Source organism: Botrytis porri (genome assembly GCF_014898465.1).
Source record: "Botrytis porri strain MUCL 3234 chromosome Unknown BPOR_001, whole genome shotgun sequence".
NCBI classification, from domain to species: domain Eukaryota; kingdom Fungi; phylum Ascomycota; class Leotiomycetes; order Helotiales; family Sclerotiniaceae; genus Botrytis; species Botrytis porri.
The window spans coordinates 146,329-172,290 of NW_024066075.1; the positions used below are offsets into that span (position 1 = coordinate 146,329).

The 25,962-nt window shown below is 43.8% G+C and overlaps 12 protein-coding genes across 12 annotated transcripts; 6 read left to right on the forward strand and 6 right to left on the reverse strand.

Annotated features, from left to right (window-relative positions):
- Positions 1–315: 315 nt before the first annotated feature.
- On the forward strand, positions 316–1,842 carry EAF01_000050 (uncharacterized protein; the record flags this gene model as incomplete). Its single annotated transcript, XM_038908300.1, has 4 exons — positions 316–494; positions 591–929; positions 996–1,744; positions 1,796–1,842. The coding sequence occupies 4 exons, from the start codon at positions 316–318 to the stop codon at positions 1,840–1,842; spliced, it is 1,314 nt and encodes a 437-aa protein (XP_038775206.1).
- A 689-nt stretch (positions 1,843–2,531) lies between these two features.
- EAF01_000051 (uncharacterized protein) lies at positions 2,532–4,705 on the forward strand (the record flags this gene model as incomplete). The annotated part of the gene is made up of 5 exons (XM_038908301.1): positions 2,532–2,798; positions 2,867–3,252; positions 3,336–3,730; positions 4,009–4,340; positions 4,439–4,705. 5 exons carry the CDS (start codon positions 2,532–2,534, stop codon positions 4,703–4,705), a joined length of 1,647 nt encoding a protein of 548 aa, XP_038775207.1.
- An 824-nt stretch (positions 4,706–5,529) lies between these two features.
- EAF01_000052 (uncharacterized protein) lies at positions 5,530–7,593 on the reverse strand (the record flags this gene model as incomplete). The annotated part of the gene is made up of 2 exons (XM_038908302.1): positions 5,530–6,986; positions 7,035–7,593. 2 exons carry the CDS (start codon positions 7,591–7,593, stop codon positions 5,530–5,532), a joined length of 2,016 nt encoding a protein of 671 aa, XP_038775208.1.
- An 822-nt stretch (positions 7,594–8,415) lies between these two features.
- EAF01_000053 (uncharacterized protein) lies at positions 8,416–9,496 on the reverse strand (the record flags this gene model as incomplete). The annotated part of the gene is made up of 4 exons (XM_038908303.1): positions 8,416–8,637; positions 8,736–8,863; positions 8,924–9,034; positions 9,343–9,496. 4 exons carry the CDS (start codon positions 9,494–9,496, stop codon positions 8,416–8,418), a joined length of 615 nt encoding a protein of 204 aa, XP_038775209.1.
- A 2,103-nt stretch (positions 9,497–11,599) lies between these two features.
- Positions 11,600–14,113, reverse strand: EAF01_000054 (uncharacterized protein). The gene is made up of 5 exons (XM_038908304.1): positions 13,630–14,113; positions 13,215–13,536; positions 13,077–13,167; positions 12,744–12,936; positions 11,600–12,681 (listed from the first exon to the last, which is right to left on the reverse strand). Exons 2-5 carry the CDS (start codon positions 13,246–13,248, stop codon positions 12,649–12,651), a joined length of 351 nt encoding a protein of 116 aa, XP_038775210.1. The 5' UTR covers positions 13,249–13,536; positions 13,630–14,113; the 3' UTR covers positions 11,600–12,648.
- EAF01_000055 (uncharacterized protein) lies at positions 13,500–13,838 on the forward strand (the record flags this gene model as incomplete). The annotated part of the gene is made up of 2 exons (XM_038908305.1): positions 13,500–13,536; positions 13,630–13,838. The coding sequence occupies 2 exons, from the start codon at positions 13,500–13,502 to the stop codon at positions 13,836–13,838; spliced, it is 246 nt and encodes an 81-aa protein (XP_038775211.1).
- A 94-nt stretch (positions 14,114–14,207) lies between the features above and the next one.
- EAF01_000056 (uncharacterized protein) lies at positions 14,208–14,647 on the reverse strand (the record flags this gene model as incomplete). The annotated part of the gene is made up of 3 exons (XM_038908306.1): positions 14,208–14,352; positions 14,425–14,591; positions 14,645–14,647. 3 exons carry the CDS (start codon positions 14,645–14,647, stop codon positions 14,208–14,210), a joined length of 315 nt encoding a protein of 104 aa, XP_038775212.1.
- Positions 14,648–14,958: 311 nt separating this feature from the next.
- Positions 14,959–15,591, forward strand: EAF01_000057 (uncharacterized protein; the record flags this gene model as incomplete). The annotated part of the gene is made up of 3 exons (XM_038908307.1): positions 14,959–15,234; positions 15,350–15,471; positions 15,525–15,591. The coding sequence occupies 3 exons, from the start codon at positions 14,959–14,961 to the stop codon at positions 15,589–15,591; spliced, it is 465 nt and encodes a 154-aa protein (XP_038775213.1).
- A 202-nt stretch (positions 15,592–15,793) lies between these two features.
- EAF01_000058 (uncharacterized protein) lies at positions 15,794–16,959 on the reverse strand (the record flags this gene model as incomplete). Its single annotated transcript, XM_038908308.1, has 3 exons — positions 15,794–16,609; positions 16,660–16,743; positions 16,789–16,959. 3 exons carry the CDS (start codon positions 16,957–16,959, stop codon positions 15,794–15,796), a joined length of 1,071 nt encoding a protein of 356 aa, XP_038775214.1.
- A 1,195-nt stretch (positions 16,960–18,154) lies between these two features.
- EAF01_000059 (uncharacterized protein) lies at positions 18,155–19,031 on the forward strand (the record flags this gene model as incomplete). The annotated part of the gene is made up of 3 exons (XM_038908309.1): positions 18,155–18,303; positions 18,351–18,449; positions 18,506–19,031. The coding sequence occupies 3 exons, from the start codon at positions 18,155–18,157 to the stop codon at positions 19,029–19,031; spliced, it is 774 nt and encodes a 257-aa protein (XP_038775215.1).
- Positions 19,032–19,387: 356 nt separating this feature from the next.
- EAF01_000060 (uncharacterized protein) lies at positions 19,388–20,322 on the reverse strand (the record flags this gene model as incomplete). Its single annotated transcript, XM_038908310.1, has 2 exons — positions 19,388–20,020; positions 20,074–20,322. The coding sequence occupies 2 exons, from the start codon at positions 20,320–20,322 to the stop codon at positions 19,388–19,390; spliced, it is 882 nt and encodes a 293-aa protein (XP_038775216.1).
- Positions 20,323–21,080: 758 nt separating this feature from the next.
- On the forward strand, positions 21,081–22,709 carry EAF01_000061 (uncharacterized protein). Its single transcript, XM_038908311.1, has 2 exons — positions 21,081–22,152; positions 22,206–22,709. The coding sequence occupies exons 1-2, from the start codon at positions 21,992–21,994 to the stop codon at positions 22,591–22,593; spliced, it is 549 nt and encodes a 182-aa protein (XP_038775217.1). The 5' UTR covers positions 21,081–21,991; the 3' UTR covers positions 22,594–22,709.
- Positions 22,710–25,962: the final 3,253 nt, after the last annotated feature.

The window sequence follows — 25,962 nt, forward strand, 5'->3', positions numbered from 1 at the left end:
ACAGTTTACTCGGATACCATGCGCCTATCGACGTTCTGACTTACCCATCCAGCTGAATCGGAACACCACCACAACTAATCATTCACTTCCAAGGTCGTCAAAACAACGCCACAAAGGGACTTCGTGGTTTGGTGGTTTGGTGGTTCTGTGATTTGCGAAACCAGAGAAGAAGAGGTGTGGTAGCACGAAGCGGGAAGCCTTGATCATATTGGAGAGCGGGGCTAATATCTTTCAGTCCTATCTTTACCACCTTTAACTCAAGATCACCTCACTTTCTAGTATACGCTTGTGGCTATCCTCAAGAACTTGGGAATAATGGCCGCACAATCAGGAAATCCTCGAACGAATCGAGGAGAGACTTCTCTTGATGCGGCAATGCGGGCGCCTTCTACTACCACTCCAGACGTCGTCGTTCTCAGCTTTGTGAACGAAGATGTAAAGGTCAAAGAAGTGGCAGATCCCAAAAAGGATCTTTGGGTATCGAGCGTCGATGGGTATGTTACATCTATTACTTCTTGCGATTCTGTTTGGACTGCACATCAGTTTCTGAGACGTCGCAAACGATCCATACTGATTTAATCATAATATAGTCGCTATTCATCACCGATGATACCGATCCGTGTCGGACCTCATGCCCAAACCTTTTATGTTCACCGCGATATACTCACTAAATCGGAATACTTCAGAAAGGCGTTGGATGGAGGGTTCAAAGAAGCCCAAGATCAAGCCCTTGACTTACCCGAGGAAAATCCTACGCTATTCGAGTTTGTCATTGCGTTCCTCTATGAGTCAAAGTACTCTCCTTTGCGTCCTGTCGCAGAAATCCTCGTCGCCGAACCTGAAAAGGGTAAAGGAAGAGAACAGAACGAAGATGGAAATGCTTCAGGTAGTGATGATGGATCGGACAGTGGAACCGCAAGCGATGAAAGGTAGAATCCCCTGCTGAATATCCGAAAACACTGTTAGATCTTGTTACTAAATGCTCAAAGTGCCAGAAGTCGGAGAAGACGCGAAACTCGTCGCAGACATCAAGAGCGAGCCTGGGAACAAAGACAACGAAAGGAATCTGGACGTCATCGGCCGGATTGCAATTGTGCTCAATGTACCGTAGAAACCTTTGGTCCAACTTGCTGGAACTGCGGCGTAACAAGAAGAATACCTCCACCCAGAAATCGTTGGATGAATGGTCTCCCGCCACCACCTCAGCCAATGCCGGTCATGGGTCGTAATGGTTATCCTCATGCCCCGGGTCCAAGAGATCGTAGAAGAGGCTCTCGAAACAATGCTTTGGATGAGCCTCCTGTAGAGGAGAGAATGTCTCAAGAAGACTTGAGAACCTGGTCAATTGCGTATTCTATAAGCGTTGATGTTTACGTTTGCGCCGAGAGATATTTGATGCAGGACTTCAAAAGCTGTATATCCGCATTCATCGTAAACAGTTTCGAAGTTGCTGGATCTGATGCTGCACTACCTTCGGTGTTGAAATCATGTAAAACTTTATATGATGGTATGAGCTCAATGGATCCTCTGCTCAAAAAAGTCTTTGCTAGAGTTGGTTTCTTGCAAGCTAGATTGTGGAAGAAGTATCCTGAGGAAACCTCAAATTTCTTCATGGACAATCCGGAACTATCGACGCTAATTCTTAAGGAAATGGCCGAGAGGAGGGAGGAGGATGTCAAAGATGATTTGCCTGCCATGGATCGTCCTCCATTGCCACCTTTGCCAAGAGAAGACACAATGCAAGGTCCGAGACGTCGAAATTATGGTCCAATGCCTTATCACTAACGTTGACAAGACTACAGACAGCAGCGGGCACCACCACGATGGTACCATATGACCTAGTATACTCTCATGCATATACATCAAAATGTGCAGCATTTTTCCTTTTATTTATGGGATCAAGGATCAAGATGGAGCAAGGGCTTACAATTCCATTTTTTAGCAATTTTTTTCTCGTCCGGGACATTTGGGAATGGGGCTTTGGGATACCTTGCATAGTGATGCGCATCTTCTCCTTATACCCTCAGCGTTTATGGAGGCAAAGGCTATTGGGGAGGACTGGAGTTTGAGGGCAGGTCTTGGTCTTGATCACGTGTACCAGTATTAAATCTAGTTAGTACGGAAAAATACATATTTCGGTGTAGCAAAGCCCGACATTTTAATGCATGGATGCAGTTGTGATGTGATACGATGATTGATATGTATCTAAGTGGTAGACAATATATTTTCCGTCTTTTTATTGGTCGCTTATTTCACTTAAAAAGTGTAACCTCATGCGAAATCCTGGTCGGATGTCTTCCGAGCTCTTTTCCCCCAGATTCGCATAACCCCGCCATGTAACATCTCTCTCGATTCCAAAAGTTTCTTCAATTCGGAATCAAGTTTGTATGCATTCATTGACTAAGTAGGTATGGATGAATGGCACTTGAAGTATGAGACTTCTGGATATATAAAGGTTGTAAGTGCCAAGAAAATTGAAGGTTGAAGTTATCATCCATTACATTTCCTTGAACATTTTGGTTGCTTTCAAAATGAATTTAACCTCACTTCAATCTGTTTGCCTTTCGTTATTTATCTTTCCCTTTCTTGTAATTGCACAAAATATTACAGCATCTCTAGATTATGGCACATTCCAAGGTGCATACTCATCTACATATAACATAACCTATTATCAGAAAATCCCCTTTGCAGCACCTCCAACTGGGAACAATAGGTTTAGAGGCCCACAACCTCCTCTCCCTATCACAAATGGAACCTATAACTCCTCTCAAACATTTCCCTCTTGTCCTCAAAAAGGTGTAAGCACTTTATTCCCATAGTCACACTACATATCCGGTGAATTTAACTCTGACATGACCAAATGTAGAATGTTGGATCAGAAGACTGTCTTTACTTATCCCTCTACTCTCGTCCTTGGACGTCCAATCAGCCACTCCGACCAGTCATGGTAGTTTTCTTCGGGGGTGGATTTATTCAAGGTGGTGGTTCGCTGGCAGTTCCCCCTTCGGCCTATCCCGTTCTCAATGTTTCTGCTGAGAACGATATACTCTTTGTTTACCCCAATTATCGTGTCAACACATTTGGATTTCTCCCAGGAAAAGAGATTGCAGAAGATGAAAATTCAGATTTGAATCCCGGATTGTTGGATCAGAGAGCAGTGCTTGAATGGGTAAATAAGTATATCGATCAGTTTGGCGGAGACAAAGATAATGTGGGAATTTGGGGGCAAAGTGCAGGAGCGGGAAGTGTGGTGTTTGTTACTCCTTTTTACTACCTCAAGAGCAGTTCTTCTTATACACTGAATTTATGTATTGACTAACGACAATCTCATACAGCGCACAAGTTCTCGCCACTTCCGGGGAAACCACTCCACCCCTCTTTAACCGCGCTCTCGCTTCCTCTCCTTTCTGGCCCAAATCATACACCTACGATGCTCCCCAAGCTCAATCCATTTATGATACCATGACGAACCTGACAAACTGCACTGGTGCTATCAATGGCACTCTACAGTGTTTGAAATCTCTAGAATGGGAGGTTCTAGCCGAGGCCGCGCTAGTTGTTGCGGCGAGTCATACTTGGAATACTAGTAGTTATACGTGGGCGCCAGTTATTGATGGGAAATTCTTGAAGAAAACTTTGAGTGAAGCGACGGTTAATGCGAAGGGTGGTCATGGAGGCAAAGGGGAGCTCGCTATTACAGGGGGGTGGGGCATGTATAATGCGCATGAAGGTAAGATAGATGTCTTTTCCGTTCAGAATGGTAGAATTCAAAGTATTATGTTGAATACTGGATTGGTTTGATACAGCGAACTTTCACCTGGCGCCTCGAGAAAATACTTACTCCATCTGATATTCGATGATACTCCCGGTAGTTTTGGGATACTGAAGAGATATTGAAGAGAAAACATTTTCTTGGAATTTCATCACAAATACAACAAAAACCACGCCCCTCAACCCAAATATTTCTCTTTCAGCCTCAAAGCCCACCTACTAAAATCATCCAACCAGGTGAAAACTTCGTTCCCTCCGGTCTCCAAAACGCCACCAACACCGGCAGTCCGCCTTTCAACTCCACCCTCGCCTCCTTCAACATCTGGCTCGCCGGCTACCTCCCCTCCTTTTCCAAATCCCAGCTCGATGCCGTACGCGCCCTATACCCTCCTTCCGGCACCGCAGAGACCTTTCCCGCCTACAACACTACGTACGAGAGAGCAGGGCTTATATACCGGGACTCGGTATTAGCGTGTCCGGCATTGTGGACGAGCAAGGCGGCAAGTAGAAGTGGATGGATGGGTGAATATACGATTAGTCCCGCGAGACATGGGAGTGATACGATTTATGTAAATCTTCCTTCTTTCTATTTTTTTCCCTTCTCTTCTCTTCTCTTCTTTCCTTCCCCTACTCCAAATTCGTAAGCTCATCTAACCCCCCCACCCAGTGGAACCAAGTAAACGCTGTCCAAAAATCGCAACCGCTCATCTATCAAGGCTACGCAGGCGCATTCGCCTCTTTCATGGCCACCGGAAACCCTAACCAACATAAACTTACAAATGCATCTGAGCCAGGCGTGCCAGAAGTCAAGACCGGAAAGGAGTATGTCATTGCGAGTGATGGGTTTGAAAATGTGGGTATTAATGTGAGAAGATATAGCTTGGAGGCAAGGTGTAAATTTTGGGCTAGTGTTGCGGGGAGCGTGCCGATTTAGAGACCGGGGGGGGAGGGGGGGGGTTGTAAGATATTAGTGGTGATGGTGTGGTTGGCCGAGTCGTGTACTGGGAGTCTTGTATAGCTTGTGATTGAATATTAAGTTGTTCGTATGGATATTGTGGAATCTATACACAGCCTGTCTAGTATTATTATTTACCTATGTGCCTGCAATGCTTTTTAATATGTTTCTCGTAGGGCAGCATATCTTCCTCACAGTTCTAGTGTCGAGCATCAACGGCGATGAACACCCAACGAGGATCTAAGGTAGTGCAAGAATAAAGGTTGTCAAGAAAGTCTAATCACGTCGTTCATCGAAATGAAACGAACATATTGTAAACGTTCTTTGGTCTATAGATGCTCTATCTACGCTTCCCATTCTCACAGAGAGACTCAACAGTCCAACGCAACGTAGGTATCTGCTAGCGCTGTTAGCAATACCTAGCTCTATGTGCAAGATCGCTATGACTGAGACAAATTGAATAGCAAGCAGGTCTACAATCGTAACTTCGTGCACCATTGACTAATTCCCACGCATAATCGCCGGGCATCCCATCCTTTTTAAACCACGTATATCAATCCGTTTATGTAGAAATTTCATCCCCCCAAAAGGAATGAACGCCAACAATACCGACGCCAGACTTTTCTCAACCCAACCATAAAACGCCCGCTTATCTGTTTCCCCGACACCTTCGCCGACACCTTCGCTGAAAGAGTCATGTGTCTACCCGATAATCTCCTTACGATGAAACTCCGAATAGCATATATGTATTTACAACTCCCCGTTTCAAAAAATGGCATTGTCTCGCACTCCATAATAAAACCCTAATCTTCCGCTTCTTCGTCAGTTGCCGTGTCATCGTCTTCAGGCGCATTCTCATCCTCCTCATCTCCACTACTATCATCATCACTCTCATCTTTGTTTAGTCCTGGAATACCTTGCCATTGTACATAGTCATCCTCGATCCACTTCTTTGACACAGGTAATTGATATGGATCAAAAGGAAAGTAAGCATCCAACTGGTGCCAGCTATCATTGCTTGCACCATTGCCCGAGTCCCGCAATGCTCCATTTCCAACTGCACTCGAGAACTGACTTAAACGAATGCGTTTGTTGGTCTCTAGCAATGGATATACGTACATAAATCGTAGATGATGTGCAATTTTAGCGAATTCTGAAACAATGGGCGGGGAACAGATCTTAAGAGGGTTGAGTTTGGAGTAAATAGCACGAGAGAGTGTCTCTTTGATGCCTGCTGTCCAGACAAGGTCTTGTCCAATGAATGCTGTAGGGTCCTCGTCGTCGAATACCTCGGAAGAATCGATAAGATCTCGCCAGCGGAAGCAAAAGATATAAAGTAAAGCTTGTGTCATTGCATAAAAAGTGCCATATTTCTTCAAATCGGGTCCCCGACAAGTGAGTTCATTTTCCATGCGAATGTGATCCAGATTGCTCCCGATGAGCTCGAAAACGGTTCGAACCACTTGAGGCTCAACGTGTGCGCCTCGCGCCACAAAGCTAGCGAGATAGGCCGCGGAAGATTGCCGAAGGACAGCGGGTCTGCCAGGTTGGAAAGCTAGTTGCACGCAGGTTCCAGCAAATTGATCGATAAGATGTTCAGACTTTTGTGCAAAGTGGAAGAGGAGGAACTGTGTGTGTCTAGATCTATATGTAGGTAGAATGATATTGGCGAAATGTCCTAGTAAAGTCTCAAACATATTTGCGGCTTCTATGCTATTTGGGTCTGTGAAATAAGGATCGTAGATAGCAAATAAGCGGTCCAGTATTGCATCCATTTTCTCGACACTTTCTTGAATTTCTTTGGCTCGTTTTGCTTGGTCTCCACTTTCGTCATCGCTATCAATCGAATCAGCGTCGCTATCGTCGGAATCATCTGCGTCATCATCGTCTTCTTCTTCCTGATCAGAAGGGTTCATGGCGAGACCTTGAACAATAGCACCTGCGACCTCATCGCCCACGTCGTCCAAGTCGACCTGCATTTGTACATCGATTTTGACCAGTCTATCGGTGATGAGAGCGAAAACATCCGACTTCAATTCGGGAGCATACTCTAGAAGACGAACGAGATTGTTGATATATGTGACATGTACTCTCTTTGATTCATCGGCAAAAGGAAACTTGGTTGAAAGGATGGGCGAGAGTGTAGCGCTGGCGGAGGGGACCAATCGAAGAAGGTATCTCAGTGCAAAGTGAACTCTCGAAGAAAGTGTATCGCGACTAACATCTGGGCAGCCAGGAAGACGCCCACTCGATACTCGTACTGTATCCAGGTTAGCAGAGCTTGGGAGACTGAGGAGGGGTGACATGCCTCCAGTAAAATTATCAACAAGCGTTCCAAGCACCAGCCCAACGTACGCTCCCTGTGCGCTAACCAAGTTTCCCAGAAACTGAGCATATGCCTTGACGAATCCCTCTTCTCTACCCATCCAGTCGCACTTCAATATGGCCTTAACTAGCCCGTTACAGTCCTTATTCAAAAGTGATGCATAGCCAGTAAGCGCTAGCAGATATGTTTTCGCTTCATCATTTGAACCAGTATCCTCTCTCTCGTCACCCTCAGTCGGCGCAAATACTTCTTTAATGCTATCGTACTTTTCGCTGTCGCCTTTGCCATGTGCCTCTATTGCCCGCTTGACCTCCACTCTGATACTTTCTAAACTTCTACCCTTTGCAACATATTCCTCCAAAACCTTTTCCTCGACCTTGGGATTGAAGGATACTCTCGCTCGTTTCGGATTTGGCACTTCTAAATCGTCATCCAGATCTGCATCTTGAGCTTTTCTTATCGTGCCTGACATGGTAGTTTTTAAAAGTTGTTTGCTACCGGTAGTGATAGGTATTGAGGGTTTCGAAGTAAGAGATACCATATTGCAAGAACGTGCAGTGGACAATTAGAATGTGTTGAGACCATTAATAGTATTAGAAAAATAATTGTTGTGTTGAGAAGACCTATGTTGTGTTCGAAGCAAGGCTACAATTGATGATGGTGGGTTTTGCTCGTGTGCTTTTCTGAGGTAAGCCAAAAAAAGATTTTAGATCTACCTAGTCACATGATGGACCCCAGCTTTGCCCCTCCCTCCCCACTATTGACTATGGAGATATTTGCTGTGCAGTGTGGACATCAGAGGTCCGAATTAGCCTTATCAATGCTTACTGTAATAGTGAACCAATGCAGGATATTCAGATCTTTACTAGAGTAGGTCACTGCAAGAACACTCGCTACATGGTTCAAAGCTCAAAACTAACAGGTGCTTCAAAGGGACACATGCACATGTTGATGGTATCATTATGTTCATTTTCCATTGATATACAAGCCATAGAATGTGTGGTATTATTCTAGCAATCTGATGTGGGGCTGTTTAACCTACATCTGATGCTGTCCTTACTGCTCAATGCTATTCGTCCATCTCTGAGCTTTCATGAGACCGAACCCCCTAAGGTTATCGGCTTCTTGCTCTCACGAGCCAAGAAATCTAATAAAGCATCAAAAAAACACCCCTTACTTTTGACCCCATCCTTTGTACAAGGTAAGCAATTTGGATATCTCAAAAGTGGCCCATTAGCACCCGCCCAATTCCTCCCTTCCCAACACCTTTGCATATAGTTGATACATTCTTGCAATGTAAATCTTTCGCCCATAAAATCCATCGGCCATGCGATATAGTCAATTTGAATCCAAAACAAAACACCTAGTAACCTTCTCCACCGGTAGCACCATTGTGACCACCACCATAAACGTAAGCACCGCCATCGTGTTCTGCTTCTACCTGTTGACCAGCAAGAACATTATTAGCACCCTCTGCTCCGACCGGGAACGCTGCCGAAGTTGCATTTGCAGTAGTAGCTCCAGAAACTGCTCCAAATCCAGAGCTACCTGGTCTATTTTGGTTGTCTCCTCGAGTCGATTGTTGCTAAAAATTTCCGTTAGTCTTGTACATGGTTGGTCCAGTAAGCATGAATCATAGGTAGGGAGATGCTAAAGAATATTTGATTAAGTGACGTGACTCACTTCTCGATATTTTGATAGGTAAATTTTGAGTGCTTCGGCATAATTCTCGAATCCCAAGGAGGTCATGGCGAAAAGAATGTCTTCTCCATTGACAGTCTTGCGCTTCTCTTGATGACATTTCTCAGAAGCTGTGATAGGACAATTAGAACAGTACCAAAATTTATCTAGAACTTCGGACCGAGACATACCTTCGCTTGTGATGAAAGAGATGAATTCGCTGACACATTCTTGCATGCACTCTTTGGCCTCTTTTGCAATCTTTGCATTTTCTGGAAGAGCTGTCTTCATGATACGTGCAACTGGCGCAAAGTTACGAATGTTAGCTTCTGAATGACCAAGATCATATTTTTCTTCCCTCGAGGCGCCTCGCGTCTCCGGTGATTGAGAAGATGAAGTGTGAGACATGATAGGATGTATGATCACAGTAACACCGCTAGATTGGAAAGTTTGTGCTCCAAGCTCTTGACTGGTCCAAAGGCGAGGACATGCGCGTGTAATTAGTGTGATCAACGAAGCGATACCATTCACCATAAACTTCGATATAGGTAATCACACAAGATTCAATTCAAGATGGTGAATGACTGGAAAAAAGAAATCATCAACTAACCATTTGCTATAGGGAGCCATCTATCTTGTTCTTTGACTTCAAACTCGTAGCCTCCAGGAGCGTGTGGATCCGTATGTTCATTCATTTGTGCATCCGTGTCATCTGGCGAGACTCCTTGTTCAACGTCCGTTTCCTTAGGAGGGGAATTGGACATGATGTATTTGGGTAGGTGCAGGTGTCGGATAGCCGCTTCCTCAAAATTCCTTGGTTGCCACGTCGGCCGTATGATGTGTAGGACACGTCGTAAAGCCTTGCGATCTCGCAGTTATGCGTATCTGCGTGTTGACTTGCGTTGACCCTCGAGCAGACAGCCTTCTTTTCCCAATGTGCTTACTCTACCTAGTTGGATGTTGCCGGAAAAACGCGAGTGAATGGGGGGGTACGCCTCCGTCTGAAACTAGGGTCCTTTGAAAGGGTATCACTTTCTAGGCTGAGCTGCAGGTATCCTCCTGCATAAATCGCGTCAGAGGGTCTACAAAAAATTCGGGGATAGGAGGGTGGGTAGAGAATTTTTTGGCATGAAATTGTAAAGAAAGCTTACCCACTTTCGTTCGAGGTCGGAGATATTCAAAGACTTCCTGCACGAATGCGCCTTGTGTTTCTATGTTTATGAAATCTGCAAGACAATGAATAATTGATGCGCGTGGGTTGGGAAAGATAGAAACGTGGGGTTTAATGAATGAAGGAAGGAATGGTAGAGAAGATTCCTTTTGATTGTATGTTTGTATGTTAAGTGCTTTGTAATTGAGGTATGGAACGGCTGGTAGTAATGGTTGTTGGTATGGGATGGATGGGATGGAAGTAGCTTTAGGTAGGTACTATGTATGTATGTATGTATGTAGGTAGCTTTTTTGGATGTTAATTAAAAAAAGGACGATGTAGCAAATCGTAAGCTGGAGGTTAGATGCTAGATAGGTTGTGACCTGTGACCTTATAAGGTTCCAAATGGAAGGAGCTATGATTTTATGATTTTATGATTTTATTAGAATAGCTAGCTTCGAGGCTCTTTCTCTTTTAGGGTCCTTTCATGCCCCGTACGTACTTTGAATCACCAGCACAACAACAGAAAAAGAAAAGTCAACGTGTGGCGGAAATGGTATACCGAGTAGCATCTGGAAGGTATCTGGGCATGAGCTTCTGACAGAGCAAAGGGAAAGTACGGCGTACAAAGCTTGGGATACAGCTCAGCTGGTAAGGTTCATTCTAATTCACTCCAATTCACTCCAATTCAATCCAATTCAATCCAATTCATATGCTCCAGAGGCCGAGTTAAGTGAGATTCAATAAATTGTCAATTTTCTCAACCCTGTATATAGTAGATAAAACCGTACAATTATTACACCTTCTTAATAAGTTCTAAGGTGGAAGAATCACGCAATACGATACCTACTAGGTACTTCCTCTACAGTAGAACTCTCAACAGGTACATCTGGAAACACGGTATGTAGGTGGTAGTATCTTACCTGGGTACTCATCAGGCTGTAGGTGCAAGTGTGAGTATAATAAGTGTAATACCTAGTAATAATAAGTATAACAAGTGAGTGTACCTTGTAGTTGGTCTCGAAGTGGTGTTATGTAGCTATAAAGTAGGTAAGGGGTGCTGTTTATATTGGATCGGTAACACCATTGAGTTGTGAAGCTTGAAGCTTTGGATATACATTCAAGTCCGCAGGTAATAAAAAGTGATCCTTTGAGTAGGTATGTGTGCTTCTCAGCAATACGAATAAATCATCACTGATTCAGTATTTGGGTAGTTCTGGTTGAGTTTCATTGTGTTGTAATATCAACTTATAACTCCCAAAAATTTGTTTATTGTGGACGCCAAAAATTCATCCGGATGTAAGTTACCTCGAACTCTGAATGGTCGACGCAAAAGCTGATCGAGCTTCCAGACGTCAGGTACAAGAAGCAAGGTTTGGTATCGGCTTGGGGATTTTCTCGGAGGACGGTAAGATATGTGAATGGAGAATTCACCTTCTATGCTCTTATCATCTACTATCCAATGAATGAATGAAGCTTCAATGAAAATCGTCATTGGGTATACTCATTCAAACAGAATTGGAAATCAAGTGTATTGATTCGGGGGTCGAGTGTTTATGCCAGCCCTTCACCCTCCAATAGCTTACTATTATTCCATATGCAATAAGTAATTGCTATTCACTCAACTGACCAATACTTCTCAAGATATATGCAGCCTATCAGCTGCACCTCCCATCACATCCTATCCTCAGTCGACCGATGAAGCATTGTTTGCTTGTCAACCATCCCATGAAATGCACTGCATCTGTGCATTGATATCACCAAATATTTATCCATGGTTAACACGACAATGATGATGGAGAGAGTATCTACGATGTTATCTACGTAGGTCCTGTGGAAGTCTTGTTCGGTTACTTTCGTGTTTGTCACAAAGTTGTTTCATTGACGTTGATGAGCAGGTACGATTGCACGTGTACGCAGCAGGAGAAGGCCACATGGGATTGCTCCACATTCGCAATACAGTATCAGGTTGCTGAAGGGGATATTCGATCACTATGATGCGGATGAGCAGGGAAAGGTACCTAGAGACGAGTATATCACGAAGCTCGCTGTCACTGTTGTATCGATTCTGCAAATGGACATCATATCCGTCTCTGTGCAGAAGCATTATGTTCGTCATCCATTAACAAAATACGAGATGAACCATAATCATCCTGCTTCATACCCCCACAGCCGTTATCATTTCTGCAGATGCAGGGTTCTGGTAAGCCTGACGGTGATTGAACAACACACCGCGCTTCTCATGCGAACTTAGCCAAAAATATGAACGTCTCGGGTCCTCTCATTCCTGACAGCCCTTTACAATTGGGCATCAAAGACATAAATTCGAGGCGTTCTCGTTGGGCGTTGAGACGCGAGCCGCCGTGATAATTCAGGACTCAGGCTTGAACTAGCAGGAGTACTGGTTGTTATACAGCGCATCAAAACTACCAGTAATCTGGATATTTTGGGTCTAGAAGTTTTGATTCATCCACCGATTTACGAGCAATCCAATGTTACTATAACCTTGTACAAACTCTCGTGATGCATATAAGAATATCACAACCTTCGGGGTAACTCAGTAAGGAGAATCATTTCGACAAGTCGAGATCTTGGGCATGAACGCTTTCCCGCGTATGTCATATTTGCTTCCCCGTTATGCAAAAGAATAGCCCGGCATGTCCTTGCCTCCTCATTGACTGCCTTATGAGCCAAAGTAGATTTTTACCCATCTTTGTTGTTGATGCAACGCCCATACTCCGAAATATGTGACAAATACTGACGCTTTTACTGCTGCACGACCTGGATATTGTTCTTCTTCTGTGTAACAACACTCGTCAGCAAATGATTGCTACCAAACCAAGGAATCGACCCTTCCATACCTTCCATTTCTCCATTTCTGATTGTTTGCTATTGTATTGCTTGACCAAATCCTCCAAGACTTTCCGTAGACCTTCTGAATTTGTCTTCAAAGCCGGTACTACATCCTTTACAGTCCGCTCAACCAATACGCCATTTATCATTCGAAAGCACTTTCGGTCACCAGGAAGAGGTTCTAGCGTTTCGAGAACAAGTCTGTTTGAATGAGGACGGTGAGCATAAGGCTTTCAAGCGGTGAGAATTTGAATCTACAGATATGTCTTGTATATGTGATCGCCCGAGCCCGGAAGTGATTGATCTCTGTAAGACGGGAATAGAATAAGCCTGGAACTCACTTGTGCTCCTCTGCTTCTGTCTCTACATCACCAATTTTCGAGGCTATTTGCTGTAGACCATTTTTGTAATTTGTGTACTGGTTTTGGAGCTCTGATAGAGTGTCAGTTGATGGTTCCAATTTGTAATAAGGTATGTACCTTGCTGCTTGCGCGCCGTAATCTGTTGCGCCATTTTTAAAAATTAAGACTTCGGAATGACTGGGAAGTTTCGTTCCTTTGAATCACAGAGAAGGATAGGAGATTGAGTCGAAGAGTAAGTAGGTACTCAAGTAAGATGAGCGCGGGACACCCACTAAAATTAATACTGCCACTTTCACCGCCTAGAATTATCCCGAATACCTTCGAGCGATCTTTCGAATGTCACAATCTATTACTCAAAACAAACATCGATCTGGGATTCCACATTCAAGAAGAAGTATCAAAATGCATCCTCATCTATGGACCAAAGACAATTCTTCAGGTACTATATTCAACCTCTTATTCCCTTACGAGCCCTATGCATGCATTTGGGAAAGCTCATCAGATCATTTCGACAATCTCTAATATTCAGTAGCTTGCGAAGAAGTTATGGCAGCTTTGGACGAATGCCATGCCAGAGGATTCCTGTGGAAATGTATGGGAATGTGCAACGATAAAAAGACAGCAGTAAACAAGTGTCTTAGGGCGCAACGACTTGCACGAACGGCGGCGAACCGAGAAGCCGCAAAAGTCAAGAACGAGAAAATCAAAGCGAAATGGGCAGAGATAGATGAGGCTTCATGAGGGTATAAGTCAGATTTTGCAGATACTTCTTAGAAATTGGGTCATGGGGGAAGGGCGTTGGTTTACGATGAGTGGCGTTTGGATGTCATTGAATGTTGAACCGTATCGGCATTACATTTCGGATGAGACGTATGCCACAATGATACAACTGGATCGACTTGATAAAAGAGAGGTGTGTCGGATGTGGAGTAGGTGCCATATTAAGTGTCTGTACTTCGCGGATGAGACCATATCAACAACTCAACTCAACTCAACTCAACCATTATGACAATCATCTAGTGAAAGACTTTGGAATATTTTTATTACTGAAGTATAACATCACGCCAAATTTGATCAATTTTGGAACACGCCTGGCCTGGTATGCCACTTTTACTTTCGCGCTCTGAATGCATTTCCGAAGGTAAACAACCCGTACAAGGCAAGTAAACTTAAACCCGCTGGTAAAGGTTTTTGACTGCGAATTGCTCTTGGAATGGAAGAGCCTGCAAGAACAACAGATGCGAGAAGAGCGAGTCTGTAAAGAACAATATAAGCATTGGAACAAAGGTAAATGGTTAGACATGCACGGTGGATCAAAAAGACATACTCAATGCCATAAGACAAGCGGCTTTGAATACGATAACCACCCAAGAGGTACAATGATCCAACAGTGAGACCTGCGGCGACAGATGGAATACTTCCAGTCCTGACATAACCCATCGTTCCACCACCCGCAGTGAGTGCACCTAGGATATATGCTGGCAATTCGATTCCCTAGGCACCGTCAATAAAATGTACATGTTCAAGGACTAGATTCATGAACCCACCATATTTGCGATTTGTTCTACAGTTAGATTCAGATTGAGATTGATTGATGAGACGTTTCCTATGATTCGATACTATTCGGTAGTTGTGTGATATCTTATTTATCAGTATTACAAAGCTAGAGCAATTGAATGACGGAAGCTACCCCTCGGCTCTGCCCCCATGCGGAAACCCCTGTAAACGCATCAAGCTTCGTGGCCTCCGAGCTCTAAGCCAAAATTCACAATTCACAACCACAATCTTCACACTTTTCCAATTACACCACGAATTTCAGGTTCTTTCCTTTCCACGCATACGATCCTTTTAATTCCGAACAATGGCGCCAAAGAAGAACGCTGCGGCTGCTGCTGCCATCGCACCACCCACCACACAAACCACAACTACCACAACTACTATTCCGTCCTCTACACCCATTAAGATACCCTCCAAATCCTCTTCGCAAAACCAATCGCCTCAACAAGTAGCAATCGGTATCTGGAAAACCTACCTCGATAAAACACCACAGAGAACAAAGTTGATCGATGTGTTCATGTCATTTTTGGTTGTAGTGGGGGTACTACAATTTGTCTACTGTATCTTGGCTGGCAACTACGTAAGTACCATATTGTACTTTGGATACGGGTCGTATTGAAGGGACATATGGCGATCAATGGAGAACGATGTGCGTGTGGTTAGTGAAAGGTCATGTGCTAACACAATCGTAATAGCCATTCAACGCATTTCTTTCTGGATTCTCGGCAACTGTAGGACAATTCGTTCTCACGGCTTCATTACGCATACAGACGAACGAGGAGAACAAGGCAGAATTTAACTCCGTCTCTCCAGAGAGGTATGTAGTGCTCATTTATTGATGATTTGGGGTACTGCTAACAATATAAACAGGGCTTTTGCAGATTACGTTTTTGGAAGTTTGATTCTACATTTCTTTTGCGTCAACTTCATCAATTAGATGTGTGAATTTTAAGGGAGCTCTGGTGCAGCGTAGTGAGACAGATTTTGCAGGGACTGTAGGATTACCAAAAGCTGGGGAGGAATATATTCCCATTATCATGAGTTATAAGGGTGTTTTTTTGTTTTTTTTGTTTCCCAAGCCGCAACTGCATATAGAAATGTGGAACTACTAGCTATACATTTAGTGCTATCTCGGACAGTTAATCAACACCACTATCATATGGATCTTTCGTCTCTGTGGGTATTGGACTGGGCGCCGGGCTTGCGGCTTTGGGCGTCCCACTCCTTGGAGGGCCTCCTGCTTTAGGAGGTGGAGGCACACCACCACTCTTCGTGCTCGGCGCATGGTCTAACTCTCTACTCTTTTTCTCTCCTTCCATGAAATAGTCATCCATGAAGTTATTCGGATTGTGCCCATGTTTCTTCTCTTTCTTCCTTGCTGGTGTCGCGGTTACTGGGGCCGCAAGTTGCGCTGGCACCAGAAATTCACCTGGCTCTTGTGCCACTGCAGCTGGCACAAATATTTGACTTGTATTGCCTTCGCTCCCCATCTTCTCCCGAGGTTCCTCGTTTGAAAACCTCGCGCTCTCTCCTTCAAACAATGTTTCTCCTGGTCCAGCAACGGGCTCGCTCAACGGAGCTGGCAATCTATGTAACGCTCCATATCCCAAAGTACAACCCAGAGCTCCATCCCCACCCCAGTCTCTACTCGGATGGATAGTGATTTCCCTTGTAACATTGTATTCATTATTGTAAATGTAAAGTCGTAATGGTCGTCCAATGTGATCTTCGACTAATTCGCCCAAACCACTCTCTCCGTGTAAAACCCCCTCAGGTGTGCCGAGAATATAATCGCTGTAAGGAAGGAGGCCCGCGAGGTCGGCTGGAGAGTTGGCAGGTACGTCTAAAATATGCCATATATTTGAAACGGTGGAGAGAGATGTCCATTGAAGAGTCAGGCCTAAGGATGGAGTATCAGAAGGAACGGGAATATGGATAGTTCGAGTACGTTGGCCCTGGATATGTTAGTTTGTCGAATGTGAACGAATCGCGAGGGAAATTATGCCTTTGCGCTCCAGAGACCAAGAGTTACTGAACTTCCAGCACAATTGCGTACTTCTTGGGCAAACAGATTTGCATCAGAATCGTCCTAAGTTAATCAGCTATGCCAATGGTATTGAATAAGGAAACGCACGATCATTCGTCCATTAATTCCGACAATAAAATCAAACCAAGGTTCAACAGCCAGTTCTGGGGTCTTGTTCCTAAGAACTTGGAATCCAAATGCGGCATGATTGTCCCGGTTCTGGTGAGCGGGAGAGTCCGAATCTAGTCGAGAAATAAAGCGGTTTAACGCGTTGAACATAGTGAAATGGGAAATCCTTAGAAGTGTTATTTATTGAAGCTCTAGAGAGACTCAGTTGACATATTTGAGACGTGTTGTTCTCAAGGTGCGACCCTTGCTTTCATCATCAGCCTTGCAGCTACAGTATGGCCCAAGCTTCTTTCAAATTGCATGTGGTGTGTGTGGAAGGCTACCATGACAAATTTCAACCATTCACTTCATCTTTTTGAAGTTTGCAAAAGGAAATGGATGGTGTAATATTCCACTTCATGTACGTATCAATTCTGTCTGAAGCATTTCAATCATGTGCCCCGAAGTCACTGACCATTTCCAGATAGTACCTGAGTCAGTCGAGTACTTATTCTCTACCATCTTCTTCAATTGGTTCAGCAAGGTTGAATCTGAAGGATCCACACGTGGAAAATAAAAGTGCTGTTGGAAACAGAAATACAAGATTTACTCGTTTCTGCTGGATGTCATCAACCAAAATCTTGAATCGTCTCAAAGTATTCATTCCACATACGTACAGACACGGCAACAGAAAGAGAAGAAACCGACAATCTTTAGAAGATATACTACCTCTACCAGCACCTGTTCCATTGCCTCATCCTGAGACGTCATTCTGCCAATTAAATTCTGGAAGACGTCCCCAAGTTATTATCAGGCAAGGACCTGGTGTTTATCGAGCAGCGCAGTTCATTTTGAAATTGATGCCAGGAAGACACCAATATCACCTCCAGCAAGGAGCGCGACTGACACGAACTCTGGTTTAAGAATTCTCCGGCCTGGTAGTGCTTTCCAAGAAATTAAACAGGTCTCCCGACGCAGAATTCGATCAGTCAGCCCCTTAAAGTCACGAGGTTCAAATCAACAAATAGATACCATCAGATCACGAATTTCGAAATTTGTCCTCGTCAGACTAGTATTGTGACTTTCACCCCTGCGTCCCAAAATAGGATCTACTTGCTTTTGTCTGACCAAAGGATAGTGCGTCATTTGCTGGCTATACTGCAAGCCACTCGGCGTCAGAGTAGTAGGAAGTGAGCGAATCTTGCCATCTTCAAGGGGCTGCTGAACAGCTCGAGAACTTTAGTGAGTACGACTTCAAGTCCACACATTTGAGTCAAGAACCTTCTCTTCTCACAATAGCTTCATCGCCAAAGTCCACAAGGAGAATTGAGTCAAAAATCTAGTTCCAGCTTAGGAACCTTTAACAATGGTCGTCAATAGCAGCAAGTCGTTTGGACATGCAGCCGTGAAAGAATATGAAGAGAACCAAGATGACGATACCCCCGCCCAATTTGAATTGGACGAAAAATGTACACATTACACCTCCTTGAAAGAAGTACCTTGGGATCTACATAAGTAGGTTTGCATGTCATTGTGTAAGTCTCATTCGACTGACATTTTAGATACTGGCAGCAGCGTTATAGCGTGTTCTCACTCTACGATAATGGTATCTATATGACAGACGATGCTTGGTTCGGCGTTACCCCTGAACCGGTAGCTACGTATGTCTCCCTCATTACACGCGCACCTGTCCATATACATCACTAACTGTACATAGTCAAATCGCTCAGGACTATGCCTCTTCTACATCACCCACAAAAACAACTATAATTGATCTATTTGCTGGCGCTGGAGGCAACTCCATCGCGTTCGCTCTCTCCAACCGTTGGGCCCATGTCATAGCCATTGAGAAAGATCCCTCGGTTATCGCCTGCGCTGAAAACAATGCCTACGTCTATGGTGCCACAAACATAACTTGGGTTAATGGTGACTGTTTTGAGTATCTCAAGACCCACGCCTCTTCTATTAATCCTTCAGAAACTGTCATTTTCGCATCCCCACCATGGGGAGGTCCTGGCTATACTTCGGAAAATATTTTTGATCTGAGTACTATGCAACCATATTCTGTGCAGTATATTCACGAGGCATGTAAGGCAATGGATACAGCATTGTATCTTCCAAGAACCAGCGATCTCAGACAAATCTCTGCATTGTTGCCCGATGGAAAGAAGGCTGAGCTTGTGCAATATTGCATGGAGGGAGCGAGTAAGGCGCTAGTGGCGTATATCCCAGCCATTCAATGATAACGATTTGATCGGTTTGATGAAGACTTCAAAGATCCGGGTGGAGCTGCAAGTCGAGGTGCCTTGAAGCCTGAGGGCTGAGGGCTGCAGCATGCGGTCTATCATGTGGGGATGGGTATAAAATTTTGTTGCATATCGGCAATTCCTGAGGCAAATGGCGGGAGAAGCCTTGGCCACATGAGCAAAATATCGAAATATGCAGATGGCATCAAGTAGCTTATGATCTAAATCTATACATATGAGAATGAGGGTAGCTACCTCTAGTATTTGAAGGGCTTGGTTTAAATCAGTTCAAACTATACATTATGTCACATAACTTATATATCCAAAATTACACAGTTTACATATCCACAGCCTCATCTAACTAAAGTCCTATCACTTCCTGCTGTCCTTGAATTTTGCAGCACCTGCTGTAGCCTGGTCTGTATCGCCTCCAATATCGCTCTCTCTTCGTACTCCAAAGGTAACCAGCTAGGTATAATAATGTGATGCTTATCAATCTTGATTGTTCCTTCTTCGGAAGTGTGTTGGATTTCGGTTGGTTGCTCCACCCCACTAGCACTTTCTGAACTCTTCTCGATGTCGTCTTCAGACCGGCTGCTCAGCGAATGCGGCGTCCACCAGTATGTGGGAAAAGTCCTCTGTATGTTATTGACGACACAAGCGACAGCAACCAAAAGAGCGCTCCCCAATAGGACCAAAGGTATTAGATACCATCCTATCTCCGTGATCTCAGGTGACGTAGCAGCTAACAAAGCAGTGGCTCCAGCTGGTGGATGAATCGTGTTGGTCAAGCCCATCACAGCAGAAGCTACACCGACTGAAAGAGCACCAGCCAACCATCGTAGGTTTTGAAAGTCTGCACTAAGTTCGAACAATTTTGTTATGCCGACACCAATGATGGAGGCGAATACTTGACCCAGGATTGCATTTCGTGGCTGGGAGAGAGGAGAATCGATTGTATTATACTCCAAAATTGCGGCAGCGCCCTATCATTATGGTTAGATATAACGAGACTCCATGGTAGCTTCTGGTAGCATACCAAACTTGCGATGACTAATGGACTGCCGCGTTCTTTGAAGTATGGAAGTCGATATATATTTTCGACAATTGCAATGCCGCAGAAAGCACCAATGAAGGCCCAAAACCAAACAACTAGACTACCAGTTCGAGACCTCGGCTTACTTCGATACCCAAGGAACCAGGAGATTGGCGTTGGGAGTACGTAAAGTCTAGGGGAAGGAATGATACGATTCAGATAGTAATCTATATCGAAATCTAAGTTGGACATTGGTCCTAACTTTGGGCCAAGAACTTTGGTAGCTAAACAGAAAAGAAACTTTGAAGGAACCTCTTTTACATACCAAGGAATACAAACCATGTATATAGTAAGAAGGGAATTAAGCATAAATCAAGCGCAAGAGTCATATAAAAAATATCAAACAAAGCAACAATTCACTCCCAACTATGACATAAGGGAAATCTTCCAAATCTCAACATCTCCGGTGAAAATGAGTTACACAGACGGAATCAATGCACAAGACTATTCACAAGTGAGCAAAACGCATTGAATGAGGTACGAGCTAAAGGAGTCCTGGAGAAGCGGAATCCGGGGTAGAAGCCAGGAAGAGGATTGACAGATATTAACAATATATCCACGATATTGTGTCAGTCGAAACAACGCACGAAGGGACCCCCAGGAAGCGTGAAATCTCCGCGTCACCATTGCACATGATGATTCTAGATGCCGAATGTGTGCGAGGAGAGTGTGTTGGTGCTTGCTGTTGCTAGTTGTTAGGTTTCGAAAGGAGACGCGATGACACATAGAATTCCAAATTCACCAGTAGCATTGCTGATCTTTCGGGATATATTGGTGCCTCAGGTCGTGGAGCTTCCGATGCTCCGACAGTTGTACGGCCAGACAGCTCTGCCGGCAGGTAACCTCGAGGTCACTAATAAGATGTTTATGATTTATTAGCAAGTCAATACCTACGTTCTGATGCTGGATTTAACTCGTACCTCGCTCGGTGTGTGTACCGGGTCGGGTGTGCGGAGTATATATATATATTGTGTTGGTCTGATTGATCGCCTCATGCTACTGTTCGTATTGCGGTATTTTTGGAAACGTCTAAAGATCCCCTTGCAGCCGGATTTGGGTGTCGCTCACTGTTTGCATGTTCAGCAGTTCAATAGCACGGTACCGATTGCACCTAATCGTGTGAAATTGCTATGTCGTATCATCCATCGTATTGTGTGTGCGCAGTCTTGCAAGCGCTGGCCCCACTGAATACCCACCACAGGTTAATTTAACTTGTACGAAGCACATACGAAGTACACTCGTGTGGAGCTCGAACCTCACACTCTGCAACTTCAGCATCCCATATCCTACCTGCATTTGGCCTGTTTATGCTGTTCCTTTTGCTACAGGAGCTCGCAGGAGTAGCGCTCTATCGACTCTTGATACATACATCGATCAAGTTGGATTGACGTGAATGTGCTTTGGTTGTCGAGTACCGAGAACTCCCTACGCCTTTCACGGAATTTCCTGTCTACCCTATTTCTGTAGCATTTGGAATTTTGGATAGGAAGTCGGTTCACAACGATTTGACGTGAGGAATGTCGAGGAATGTCTGGGCAAGACTTGGCACAGGCTTCATTGTGGATTAGGCTGTTGTCTACAAATAAATGCCTTCTTTTTCTTTTTCGTGAATACGGTCTCTTAGATAGACAGATAAGCGCCACGGTATATAAAACTCTAAGCCTCGTCTATACATGAGAGTTCAGCTACATATTACAAGTGTTTTGTCCCTTATATACGTAGCCAAGGAATACTCAGACATTGCTTCGATTCGCATACTTCCTCGTTCTACTCTCGACTTCAACTTTGACTCCCCACCTGATAAATCAGTCATCAGCTGTATCGCGGCAACGAGACCATTCTATCACAATCGCCTGTCATTATGTACACTTCCACAGTCGTTTCATTTGTTTGTCTCTTTATGGCCTCCATTGAAGCCATTGTCATACCCACTACGAATCAGATGAGAATATTTGTTGAAAACATCGAGAATGTCGAAAATGTCGTCGCCTATATTGGCGTCAGCGGCGTCAACCTTGGCTGGTAAAATATCTATATTCCCCCTTCTCATCGCCTAACCGACTAACATCCCAAAGTGTGGTATCCGATGACAACTTCCCTGCCAAGTCCGAGATATTCAGCAACACTGGCATAGCAAATTGCTGGAATTGGAGCGAATCAGTTACCAATCTTGAAGTCACCTGGGGAGATTTTGATTGGATCAGTCTATATCGTGGCTCCGATTGTCATTCCAGCGACAACGTCACATACTTAAAGGACGATATCGATCTAGCCGATGGGCAATCATGTCATTCGACAGATGTAGTGAGGGGTCGAGAATTCGTCAATTTACTTTCTAGTGGCTCAATACTGTTTGGAAGAGGTAGTGCACCTCCTAGTGATATACTTATGCTTCCGAAAGCCACTCTATCTGTGGACTCTGTCGTCAACAGATTAGAGATGTTAAGGAATGGGGAACTATAAACTCCATGGTAGATGCATTGTACTGTTTGTTGGTTTTATGGAGTCAGGCGGTTGCGATACCCGGAGGAAAGGAGTTGATTCATTGAATATTCATCAGTTATGCCCATTAAAAAACACCGCTTCTATGACACTATTTTTCAATCATGAGATGAGAACATGTGAAACTGTAATCATCTTGCAATAGTAGTCACTGCCATCTCCACAATATGCGACGAAACCAGGCGAATACTTACTCCAACGTGTAAGACCTCGCTCTACAGTAATGGGATACGAGCAACGATTGTCTGTACATATTATTCGGTTCGTTGCATGAACGACAGGTAGGAGGCGGATGAAACTCGTGAACACGCTTCGGCTCATGTTTAATATCAGACACATGCTACTTGATCTATAAAGATCCAGCACGATGTGGTATTCTCACTTCTACAAAGCCGACGCAGCAAGCTCCTCATATTGCTCCTTGCAGAATTTCTAGCTGTTCATGGCTTCATCGAGGTGTTACTGCTTCCTCTCAAAAGACCTGTATATCTGGGTCTCTAGAAAAAGGCCCGCTGTTACACTTTACTCTCTATTGCCCGCTCTGAATGCCATGTCTATTTTCTGGTGCTTGCGTGCGTTCAGAAACTCTTTATTTGATTGTCTGTTCATCTGTTCTTATTTCATACGGACGATATTTAATGATTTGGTAGTTTACGAAAGCAAGCAAAGTGCTTCCATCTCTTTTCCGGGACAAGTATATGGATAAATTCTCCACGATTCTGACTGAGATGAGATATTTCGATGAGGTCATCGTTCATGGTTCTTCGGATCTGTGCATTTATGACATATTTAGGATTACGAAGGTCTGCGTAGTTAAGAGAACGGGGAAAGGAGAGAGTACAAGTGAACTTCGAAGTATATTGCTGTCTTTGGGGGGGGGGAATGCTTTCTTCGTTGGGATGGAGTTCCGAGTATGAGATAGGATCGAAGTTGAATATGGCCCCGAGTTTGATTTTCAGAGCCATAAGGCCGCCGAGATTGAAAAGTTTTACGAGGAGATACTATGCCGGCTGATATAAAGGTTTCTGAAACTCGCGGCCTTTCCTCTCGAGGGCAAGATAAAAAGGAAAGAGTTAAAAATTGGAAAGTATGAAATGGATTGTGGTCCAAAATCGAAAGACAAAATTTAGAACTGTTGATATTGGTGATGGTACAAATCAACGGCCTCTGGTATCTTAGACAGTAAAAGAACAGGGTTGGCCATCAGGAGAAACCAATGATGGCAGCGGCAGAAGGAGGATCAACACCCTATTGATCTCAATCTCGAACGAGTAAATATAATGCCAGAAGTTGAACACACTTTCATAGCGACATGTCTCGAATAACTCACTGTAAGAGGGCAGATTTGATTTGGCTCGATGGATTTCACGGAAGCAACAGTGTATGTATAGACTCAAGAGCAAAAAAGACATCCAATTAATGATCCCAACAATCCTTCTGATCATTTAATTAGTATTGTTTAGGAATTCGTATACAATGATTCAATATAGGTGAACAAATGAGTTTATTTGTTTTCAAAAGGCATGAATTGAAGTCAAGATATGTCAAGATTCGTCAGAGGTTAAGGGGCGTCTCATCAGTCTAGAAATCTACTCGTGGGCCGCCACGGCTCATGATATAAGGTTAAGCTTCTACTTTAGATTTTAATGGTCCCAAAATGAGCGAGCTAAGGACCGAAATTATGCGTCAAACAATCTATAGAAAACCAAATGCGAAAGTAGTGAATGTATTGATTGTCCATCTAGCGGAAACGCCGTCTTAGATATTGTTCAATTGATCTGGATCTCTGTGAGAAGCACCCCCATCTTTCTAGCATGATATTTCTCTTCTAAAGCCTTTCTTTCAAAAAACAAATCCCTACACTTAAGACTGGAAAGGAAACTCAAGTTATTGATGGGTGAGCACAGTGAAATATATGACCGAGGTGAAGTGTGAGAAGAGTAAGAATACTATAACATTCTTGTAGTATAGGTAATATGTAACATATGTTACATTGGACCACATCCGACAGTGAGCATTTTAAGCCACCGGAAAGTGCCAAATAGGAGGCCCATGTGATCAACCTGCTCTTTTTAGGCCCATATTATTAATGAAGATGTGAACTGACGATTGAAAGGCTTGCATGTGTGTTAACGTATCAATTGAGGAAGGAACATTGAAGGCTTGGTGAGGGAACGAGTAGCCGAAGGATTGTCACCATCTGACAAAAGGGGAAGCGACAATGAATTAACAAATGGTGAGAGCTTTGCTAATCCAGTTCATTCGTAGCATCATTTTGAATTTGCTCTATTTCAGACTACTCACACGCCTCATACGCAAAATGTGAGCTCGTCTTTGATTCTAACCTCACGCCCTATAGAAAATTAACCTTGCTCCATTTGAACCCTCTCAAAGGCTCATCTCTTTTCTGATTTGAACACATCCATTGCTTCTCCGTGTAAAGAAGTACAATACAGATTTATATATTCATGTGAATCCGAAACCATGGCCGTCTTTTGAATTTGATCTCAAGGTAGCATGACTGTCTAATAATAACAACAGAGCTTTCAGCTAAAAATTCAATAAGAAGACATAGCTGTATACTATCAACGCTCTCTATCGTTAGAGGAACACAGCGATCTAGAAGTTTCTACTAATAAAAGATATGCTACTACCCACCTGCTGTGGACGTCCAACAGGTTGCGTGAGCCTAGAATCAAGAAGATTCGATTGATGTAAGGAATTAATTCACTCTATACTCTTTCCGGAACCATCTCGACTTTATCCAAAAGGGTTTCACATATATGTTACATACAGTACAGTGTTTGATGCAGTTACGACATCCAGCTGGTCATGCAATTACAATGAACCCTACTAGCTGCCTGTATTGTACCACACAGAACGAATGGCTAGATAATTAACTAGTCTGGACTCGCAAGCACCAACATCATTCCGATTCTAACCAATTGTACCACTACCTTGATATTGTCTATCATTGTCGGCTCAAACACAAATTAGAAACAAAAACGGGCATCGATGAAACATCTCTTACCTGCAATACCACCCAAACTTCCTTAGCTATCTGCATACATCGCAACCCCTCGCATAATCATCAGTCAATCAGCGAACAAGCAATAAACCTCACATGTCATCAGCCAAGAAAAAACCCCGAGGAATGTAACTCTGCAATGTACCTCTCAATCATACATCGACAGTTATGTAAGGCACAGTCTTCTTCGACGTGGGTCAGATTTTAGATGGCAGAGTAGTAGAATACGTAGTACGTACTCTCACCAGTTCCTTTCTTTTCTTGACCCTATTCAGACACATGCGAAACAACCAATTGCAGGT

Coding starts and splice junctions, on each gene's coding strand:
- EAF01_000054 (XM_038908304.1), bottom strand. CDS start 13,248: ATGGCGCAACAGATTACGGCGCGCAAGCAGCAAG. Junction 12,937..13,076: donor ACAGAAGCAGAGGAGCACAA/GTGAGTTCCAGG, acceptor TCATTCAAACAG/ACTTGTTCTCGAAACGCTAG. Junction 12,682..12,743: donor CAGAAATGGAGAAATGGAAG/GTATGGAAGGGT, acceptor GTTGTTACACAG/AAGAAGAACAATATCCAGGT.
- EAF01_000061 (XM_038908311.1), top strand. CDS start 21,992: ATGTACACTTCCACAGTCGTTTCATTTGTTTGTCTCTTTATGGCCTCC. Junction 22,153..22,205: donor AGCGGCGTCAACCTTGGCTG/GTAAAATATCTA, acceptor AACATCCCAAAG/TGTGGTATCCGATGACAACT.